The sequence below is a fragment of the Drosophila virilis genome, chromosome 4 (genome assembly GCF_030788295.1).
Source record: "Drosophila virilis strain 15010-1051.87 chromosome 4, Dvir_AGI_RSII-ME, whole genome shotgun sequence".
NCBI classification, from domain to species: Eukaryota; Metazoa; Arthropoda; class Insecta; order Diptera; family Drosophilidae; genus Drosophila; species Drosophila virilis.
In genome coordinates, this window is record NC_091546.1 from 13,381,174 (window position 1) to 13,391,310 (window position 10,137).

General features: G+C 37.3%; 1 protein-coding gene across 1 annotated transcript; it reads left to right on the forward strand.

Annotated features, from left to right (window-relative positions):
- The first annotated feature begins 204 nt into the window (after positions 1 to 204).
- Positions 205 to 8,209, forward strand: LOC6627357 (pancreatic lipase-related protein 2). The gene is made up of 4 exons (XM_032438463.2): positions 205 to 877; positions 6,011 to 6,751; positions 7,583 to 7,751; positions 7,822 to 8,209. Exons 1-4 carry the CDS (start codon positions 775 to 777, stop codon positions 7,925 to 7,927), a joined length of 1,119 nt encoding a protein of 372 aa, XP_032294354.1. The 5' UTR covers positions 205 to 774; the 3' UTR covers positions 7,928 to 8,209.
- Positions 8,210 to 10,137: the final 1,928 nt, after the last annotated feature.

The following is a 10,137-nucleotide window of genomic DNA, read 5'->3' on the forward strand; positions in this document are numbered from 1 at the left end:
CAATTGATAGTTTTTTTTCAATTTTTTCAAAATTGAGAACAGCTCCAATAACCAAAAATTAAACCATAGGAAAGCTTTTTCAGCAACAGAGCGAGCTTTTGCTACGCTCTGCTCCACAAACTTTTCGGCTAAACGAAAACCGAAACTGAAACCCAAAACGAAAGACTTAAGGCACGAACTCGTGCATCAGTTGCTCGCCAGCGCGCAAACAAAGCGCATGTCTCCAGCTCCAAATTCGGCTATTATAAAAAACGTTATATTGTGGCACGTGCGCACGCCTACCGCCCGTGAAAGCCAAGATCAAGTGTTGCACAAATAGTTGCCGTCATTGTTGTCGTTGTCGTTGTTTTTGTTATTGCTGCCGTTCGGTTGTGGTCGGCTTTGGGCGTTTCGCGCGTGCCTGCTAATTTAAACATACTCGTGGCATCCGGCATTATGCCGCGACAGCGTCGTCCATTGGAGTTTGAAAACGAGAGTGTGCTTCGCCGAGTCCAATGACCAGCTGCAGTCGCAGCAGCAGCCGCCGGTGCATGCATGAAAACCAAAACAAACCGAAGCAGCAAAAGTGCCGCAAATTGCATTTTGTTTATATGTTAATTCAAATGCCTGAGCCTTGACCCAAAGAGGCAAAGTTTTCGAACAACATCAAAAATTCCACAAATATACGGCAATTTCTTATCGAATATATTATACAATAGCAATTGACCCACATCGAATTGAGGCGTGTGCGTCTGCGTGTGTGTTAAATATTTACTTAGTGTCAATTATACAAAAATGTTGTTGAACTGTGCGCGGCAAAAACAGCGACAATTTCGGAGCATCGTCTCAACATTTTGGCACCTGCTGTGCCTGCTGCTCAGCTTTGTGGATCTTGCCGGTTTGTTGGGGGTCTCTTTTTTTTTGGGCACTGTACTAAAAAGAAATCAGTGTTTAAGTTAAACTTTTACTTTCGCCCTGGCTGCTTTGCACCTTTACGAGCATTGATTATTGGTTTTTGGGCATGCCTCGATGCTTTTTGGCTTTCATCTGATTCCGCGTAGTCATCGCGTTGTCTAACGCCGCTTTAGTTGTGGGCCTTTTTTAATATTTCTCGACAGTTTTTTCACTTTCTGTTGACGTTTTTAATTTGCACGCATTGAATTGCACAATCTCGATATTTTGTGCCCTTTCCATTGGCGACCTTGCTTCATATTCAGCAAACAACATTTTGAAATGGATTTTTATTAATCGTTCGCCCATTGAACAACTTTAAGGTTGATGCTCTCCACAGCACCTACTCGGACAGCCGCAGCAACAACAATAATACATATCACAGCGAACAACAATGAACAACTACTTGTAACTATTTATAAACTGCTTATTTGTTTAGACAACAATGAAAAGCCTCTTGTCTGCGCCGTGCTTGAAACGCAGGCAGCTCTTCAATTGTAGCACACTATCCACAGTTTGTTACATATCTTTTGAGAAACAGGAAAATAAAACTGTTGGAAACATTTAAGAAAGATAAAATAAATTTGCTGTTCCATTTTTATATTTATATATACATAACAATAATTCCAATAAGAATTAAAGCTTAACATTGAAAAACATTTTAAAAAATATTATTTGCTTTTGAGCATATTTTAATATATTAATAGTAAAGAAGGCAGAATAATTTTTTAAGAATTTTGTGAGCCATATCAGTTCGCACAGCTCGAACCACTGTGCCATGGTTCACTTGGCCAAAAGCTAATGTCTCTTTTACCATGTTGTTTTTGTCGTTGTTGTTGTTTCTCTTACTGCTTGGGACGGCTTGTACGAATTTGTTACGCATAGTTTTAGCTCATCCACAATGAAAGAGAGAGAAAAAGTGTGCCTCATCATTGGACAGTAGCTGCCCTGTCAGTCGGTTGTCAACTGTCTTGTTTTTGTTGGCCCAGTTAATTAATCGGCTGACTGCTGCCACTTAACTAGCTGAAGCTACCGTTCAACTGCACTCTAAACAGCTCACATAAATAAATATATATATATACATTTATATCATAGCTCATATTTAACATTTAGTAGTATGTGGCTCATAATGCGGGGCGCCTGCACCTTGACACCCTTCGCTGCAGCATTTCGCAATAATTGCTGCTCAAGATTATTAAGCGTGCCATTTGGTTATTGTTATTTTTATAATTAATATTGTTGTTGTTGTTGTTAGGGGTATTCCACTGTCAAAGGTGCCATCAAACGTGTATTTAACATTGCCTGCTTGTTCTGGCCATGCGCCCGGCTAATGGGGCGTATGTGCATTGCAAAAGTGCGTGTCATGGCAGCCCCGAAGGCAGCCGACGGCCAAAGTCAAGTACTGACTGTTTATTTGCGGTTGACTTTAATTAAAGTGAAGCAGGGCTTATAGGCAGGGTAGACTGCACCTTGCTTGTTGAGTGAGAATTTACTTTAGCTTAAATTCAACTCTGCTTGACCTAAGCATAATTTATTGGTGATTTGGTCTTTTGATTATTCATAATTGAAGCGCATTGGTCAGGAATTTTGATTACCTTAGGCATGTGGCACAGTTTTGCAACAAACATAAATTATTGAATTGTTTTTAATTACAACTTGGTTAGCCTTCGCTCAACCAGTTGGCAGCCGAAATGTTATAGAAGGAAACTGTGCCACATTTTGCTTCATTCTAATTACACTGTGCTGCAAGTAATGTAAACAAGGTAATAATTCTCTATAGTCATAATGTGTAGGGTTAACAAATTTCAAAGTGTGCTTCATTCATCAAACAACTTTTTATATAAATTGTTTTATTTTTTATAGCACAATTTATTTTAATTATTTCCTGGTTAAGTTTAAACTAAATGCAAATTGTTTTTTTTTAAGCTTTTGGTAAAGCTCACTACGAATACATGAGATTATGCAATTATCTCGAAGGCCCCATGAAATTCGATATTGGTATCAAGCCATCTGCTGGCCAACAAACTCAATAAAAAGAAAACCACAAGAAACAGTGCAAATGATTCATGGCAAACAATTTGAACAACTGGAAAACCGCAGCATAAAAACCTATAAAACCCATTAAAAAGAAAATTATAAAATTTAAAAGCAAAACAAACAGAGAGCGGAAGGGGAGACAAGGAGAGATAGACAGAGAGAGAAAGAGAGGTAACAATCAGAAAAGATAAAGAAAGAACGACTAACTTTGGCACACCGAAGCTTAAATACCCTTGTGGAAACACATTCGCCCTATGTGAGCTTAGGGAAGATTACTTGAGGAAGAGTTTACTTATATGGTATTATATAGTATACTAAAATGAATAATTCCAAGCTTTTACGGTTCTGGAATTATATATATGTTACTCTACAATATCGTTCTTATTATTAGAAATTTCATGAAATAATTAAAATACCCTCTATAAGCGTATACGAATAAAAGTGAGCCCGAAACGTCTTTCACTTGCGCGCAAACACGAAGCGCCAGATGATGAGCACGTCTCAAGTGCTGTTGTTGTTGTTGTGGTTGTTGTTACAATTGTTGTTGTTTGTGCTGCATTTATTGTTGTAAGTTTGTTGTATGTTTGTTGTTATTACTCTGCCGTTGGCCGCTTGTGTCTTCCGCATTTGGCGCTTCCGTTTTTGGGGTTTCTGGAACTATTTGGCCAGCGTTTCGATTTGAATTTTTATTTGACTTTTCCGGCGTGCGGCTGGTCATTGAATGTACTTCACGATTTCAACACCAGCTTTTCCCCCAAAATAAAAACCCACCGAAAAAAGACATATAATTGGCATTCGTAATGCTGCCACCGGAGTCCAAGTACACGTCCATGTCGTAGTCGCAGTCGCAGCCAACTTACATAAGCCAAAACAAAAAAGATGTAGCAAACGGTTGGCGGCCCACGAAGCAGCGCAGCGATTGTGAAAAAAAGTAACTGAAAACCGGGCAGAAAACAGAAAACTCGTCGCAATTGAGGCAGAAACACGGCTCGGCCCATTGCTAATTGCAATGCGGGGGAGCCAAAAGGCCGGCCCGCCGGAGCTGGTCAACATAAGACGCATTTGCTAACTGAATTATGCTGGTCTCCCCGGTCGCAATGGCTTTACGGATTGTGCAAAACAATCGCATCATGCATGCATAAGTTGCTAAATGACAAATTAGAGTGGCCCAGTCGGGTGTGTCCAGCTGGAAGACACACTGTGCACAGTGCCGCGCTGCGGAACGCCTGAATAACAAATCTGAAGCTTAAGCTAATATCGAAATATATATCTTTTTCGTGGCAGTTATCGATTATTTGCGAGACTTACAAATGCAAAAGTCTTAAACTTAAGGTCTCAGATAGTCGAACAGGCTATAAGATTTACTTAAAGAAACGTTTATTGACATTGATTTTTATTATCAATTACAAGAGCCAGTTTTGCGATTATTTATTTGGCAATCATTCGGAAAAATACTTTATGCAAAGTGTATTTTGTGTACAGTGTATTATAACATTGTGACAACTTGTCATTAGGAGAGATGGTTGCCAGTACCAAAGACGGACCAACTGAACCAACTAGTTGCCGCCTGTTCACTGTGCCATGAGGTGAGCCGTTTATTAATGCCGGATGCCCTAAAAGGCGCAGGTTACGATCACTGATCACTGATCAGTGATTAGTGATCAGTGTGAGGCGTAGCTGCAACCGCAACTGCAACAGTTGCAGACCGGTTGCATTGCAACATCAGACAGCTGGCTTAGCATCTGAGCTGCTAGCAAGTGGGCCAATTGGCCAGCCAGTTGATTAACTGAAGGCCGATTCTTTATGATATTTTTTTTTTCATTTTTAATAAGCTCGTAAAAATTCAAAGCACAACGTAATATAGTACGCGTGAGACTCCGATTTTAGTTGTCAGTTAGTGCTGGCTGTTGTCTGGCCTTAAAGTAGTTCCGTATTTTTAGCTTGTTCCTTTGGTTCTCCATCTAAGTGCAAAATATTGCTATAAATCGGAAATATTACACGGAGTTCCATTCATTGAACTTTTTAAACTTATACTTCTAATAAAGTCAGTGATAAATTGTAACTCAAATCAAATCAATCAGTCTGTAATAATTGCAAGGCACTAATTTTTTCAGATTTTTTTTCACACATAAACTGGTTCCAAAAATTAGGACACATCATTTTACAAAAACTGGTTCCAAGAATGCAACAAATTTGTTTTTTAACGTTAACTGGTTCCAATAACTAACTTTTAACTTTTTGACTTGTTGCACAATTGCATATAAATATTTGAAATTTTATATATTTTAACAGTTTTATATTTTTCCAATTAGTCCTCGATATGAGTTCAGATTTGGAGACTGAGACTTTTTCTTCCCAGCAAAGTATTTTTTAACAGAATAGCTTTAAACATAAAATGCCTTCAAATTTATCCATAATACAATTTCGAATAATACAAGATCAAAATACACTCGAACTGGTTCTTTCTGTGAACGGAAATGCGCATATCTTTGCTTTCAGCTGAGGCAGCTGTTCAGATGAGCTCATCAAATATGGGTTTTCCTTATGGTTGTTGCCATGAATCACACAAGCAGCGTCCAGTTATGTCACGTCACGGTGTTTGTGTTATAAATAGCAACAACTTGCAACAAAAACAACAACTATCAACTAACAAAAACAACAACAAGTAAACGAGTGCTTGTTGCGCGAGGCAAAACTTCCGTTTTGGGGCGCTTTTGGCTGACTTTTACTTTTGCCACAATTGAAGAAATGTTGCAGCCACAGCCAGAGGCGGCACAGCTTACCAGCAATTGTGCTTGCAAATGTGGCAATTGCAGTTTCATGACATTTGCCTTTGCCGCAAATCGGCAACATTCAATGTCGCCACCAGGCGGCATCAGCGCCAGCAGCTTATGTAATTCCAGCTTAATTCCATGGCTGGCCAAACTCGTTTGGCCTAAGCGTTCGAGTCGGAGGTGTACTGGCAGTTGGGGCTGTCGTATCGGAGGCGGTTGTCATAGTCCGATGCCATGCTATATACATTTCAATTTCATCCATTTTGCAGCTGGACAAAACGCGGCTGCTGTGGCCGCTGCCGTTGCCGCGGGTCAAAATCAATCGCAGGTCTACATAACGGATTCTTGCCTAGAGAAGCCCTATCGTTGCCCGCATCCCAAGATCCAGTTCTATTTGTATACGCGTCGCACACAAGAACAGCCCGAATATCTGGACGTGCTGGATCCCAATGCGCTCTACTATACGCACTTCAATCCACGCCATCCCACCAAGATCATTATCCATGGCTTTGGCGGCGGACGTGAGCTCAGTCCCAGTCCGGATCTGCGCGAGGCGTACTTCAGCATTGGCGAGTACAACATCATCATTGTGGACTACAGCAATGCAGTGAAGGAGCCGTGCCTCAGTCAAATGGAGTGGTCTCCGCGCTTTGGCAGCCTCTGCATCTCTCAGCTGGTCAAGTATCTGGCACGGCATCCACGCGGTGTTCAGCCGGATGATCTGCACTTTATTGGCTACAGCGTGGGTGCGCATATTGCGGGCCTCGTGGCCAACTATTTAAAGCCCGAGGAGGGCAAGATCGGACGCATTACGGCACTTGATCCCACCATATTCTTCTATGCGGGCGCGAATAATTCACGCGACTTGGATACCAGCGATGCGCATTTTGTGGACGTGCTGCACACGGGCGCCGGCATACTTGGCCAGTGGCATTCCAGTGGCCATGCAGACTTCTATGTGAATGGAGGCACCAGACAACCGGCGTGTGTGGGCTCAGCCACGTTGTTTCGTAAGTCGCTTTAAAGTTCAACAAGCTTAAACTAAAATAAACCAAATAAATTTTAACGAAACTTAATTATAAAATTTGGATTTGCACTCCTAACATAAGCAATTGAAATGGTTCGATAAATTACGATATATTTTCGTATGGCTATGATAGAAAAGAGCGATATTTATCGATTAGGAACAATGAAAATATCGATTGTGTAGAATTAAAATATCTACGATGACAGCATCAACTATTGATTTAAGGGGAGAATCGATAAGATTCGCTTGGGAATAATCGAAATATCGATTGTGTGGAATCAACCTATATTTGGCAATATAATCGAGCTATAACTAACGATTTTTAATAAATAAGTGAATTGAGAACTGAGAATACTTAAAACAAAGAATACTTAAAACAAAGTCGCACTGGCTGAAACTCAAACAACCAAGCTCTACAAATATCATGCGAAACGAAATATAAAGTTTTACAGAAAATTTAACTTTAAAATAAAAATTAAATAGAGCATTTCACAGCAATTGTGCCTCAACCATTGGTCTTATCAACCAAATGTGGTAGATGCCAATGTTGGTTACAGAACAAATTTAGCCCGCATCATGTATATGAAAATACCTAAGGTTTACGATATTTTCAGTACAACGGGCGACTGTAAATTAAAAACAAAATTGATATTGATCCAAGTTTAAAGAAAACAATGCCCTCTTGCTTGTGGAATTCCAGTTGATTAAAAGCGTTTGCTCTATGAGGAACAAAGATATGTAGAAACACATTTAGGAATCTGAGGAATACCCTTTTTGTTAGGCGTTTATTAATAACTTTTTTTAACCACTTTAGAAACCTTGGCCTGCGATCACACAAAGGTCACGCCGTACTTTATCGAATCGATAACAACAAAGCGTGGCTTCTATGCGGGACCCTGTCCCAATCTATTTACCTATCTGATAGGCTGGTGCGAGCCTAAGGACTCCGATTATGTGCTCATGGGCGAGCACTGTTCGCATAAGTAAGCATAAATGAATCTATAATATCATATTTTCGATTATCAAAAAATATATACAACTATTTTAAAACAGGGCACGTGGCAACTATTATGTAACTACGAATGCGAAGGCGCCCTTTGCCAGGGGATTTCCGGGCAAGGGGCGCTCCAATGGCGAGTACCAGGGCGTACGGCGTTAATGGACTAACCGACTTGAATATAATTAAGTTCTGTTTTATGCTGTAGCACTCATGTGATTTTAGTTGTTGTTTCCTAATTACGTACTTGTATTTATTTCATTTGTTTTTGCTTAGTTTTTATTTGCCGCCATCGTCGTTGAGGGGTCGCAAAGCCGGCTCCAATTGTCCGCGTCTTGTACAAATCTAAATCTAATCATTAAGTTGTAAGTCCGACGCTCTGCTGGAATTTTGAATAAAACTATAGTAGAAAAAATACATACATAAATCGAATTAATCAACAAATTGCATTTCTTTCTTCTTTTTTTTTTTTGTTTGGCATAATTTGTTAACATTTTCATTTTATTGAATTCCAAATACATTTGTTTAGGTATAATTTGTTAAGCCTTTATATCGTACTCGTATATTGTGGTTCGTATAGTCGGGTTACAAGATGGGGTCTATGAATCAATTTTCGTATAACAGTATTGGTGTTAAATCAAGTCCAATTTTTCGTGCAACTCAAATGCTATTGGTTAAATTTGTTATTTTTAATTTTTTATTAATTGATTTATAGTAGCCATAATGTTTGCTGTTGTTTTTGGTTGGATATCAGCATATACTATAATATATTTTGAATACTTTTTTTATATTAGTTCATCAAATTATACAACATGGGCGGGTGTTGCCAGAAAAGGGAGCTTGCATTATGTTATTTATTAGTAATTATATATATGTTATATATATATATATATTTTAATTTTATACATTTAATAAATATGGAACAAAACACACGAAAAATACAAAGAAATTGGTTTGAAATTTCAATGAAAATATAATATATATATATATATATATATATATATATGTATATACATAGCAGGAATAAATGGAATAAACTCTTCAAAAGTTCAAAAAGTATTATTAATATTTTGTTTATCAATTTCGAAAAGAATATTTCCAACTTTTATTCTCCTAGTACATTTTATATTTATATGATTTAGAGTTAAGATTTGTTTGTGTATGTGCTATTTGTGCGTCTAAATATATCTGACAATTGATGAGTGAATTCATAGAGCTCCTATTTTATTATTATAAATGGAATTTATTTACTGTCATATTCATGTTGAAGTACCCTAGTTATAACCGGTTCATGTTTAATGCGCATTTAATGGGCTTTAAATGATATTCATTGCAATTGTGCTCTTCGTTTTTTGCCAGTTTATGGTTTTGTTTTTAACTATTTAAATATGTTATTTTTTTTTTATGTACACTTAAATTACTCACAAAAGCATTTAATGATGGCATTTAGCTATGTTGGCATTCATATGTACAGACTGTCCGGTCAAATGTTCAACTGTTTCGTAATTATATGCATATATATGTATGTAACTATGGCTTTAGCTAGAGTTTTAAATGTTTAGTTTAAAACAAAAAACACTGTGGCTTTTCGTTAACATATTCGTTATTATTGTCCACACAGCCTTGAGAGCTACGGTGTCTCTCAAAAAATAATTAGAATCATATATAGAAATAATACAATTCAAGTTTTATATAGTTAGATAAGTTAGCTAATGACAATTGAGAGCCTCGGTTATGTTCATCTCTCCTGTCACGAACTCTTTTAACTTTTAAAGACACATATACGTATATTAATAATTATGTTTATATATATTTAATAATAACTACATATAGTTCTGAGCATTTCCTTTTATAGTTTATGCCGTTTATATACAGACTTTAATTGAATAATGCTAATATTACACATACGCCCCAATGGCCAAAATTTTGTTATTTGCTGCAATTCCAGTAGAAAAGCATCAAAATTTTGCCTGAATTTAAAATCAATGAAAATTCTAAATATTTAAATAATATTATATGTTTTTATATATAAATAACAAAGCTTATTTAACTAGGTATTGTCGCTTTCACAAGCAGTTTTTGTTGTTGTTCTTGTTTTTATCAGATTAATTGTGCAAACACAAGTTGGTATTTTTTAGTATATATACTATATGTCATAGTCATTAGCCGATGTTTAGCTGAGCTGACTAATCAATACGCATAATTATACAATAACATTTAAAATCTATTATTATTTAATTACGCTCTAGATAATTATTAAATATGTATTTATATAATATATTCGCTGCTCTGTACAAATTACTGTATAAGAATTGACTCTTTTAGTTAGAAAATTTTCACATTTTATTAATACATAGTGATTTAATTGTGAA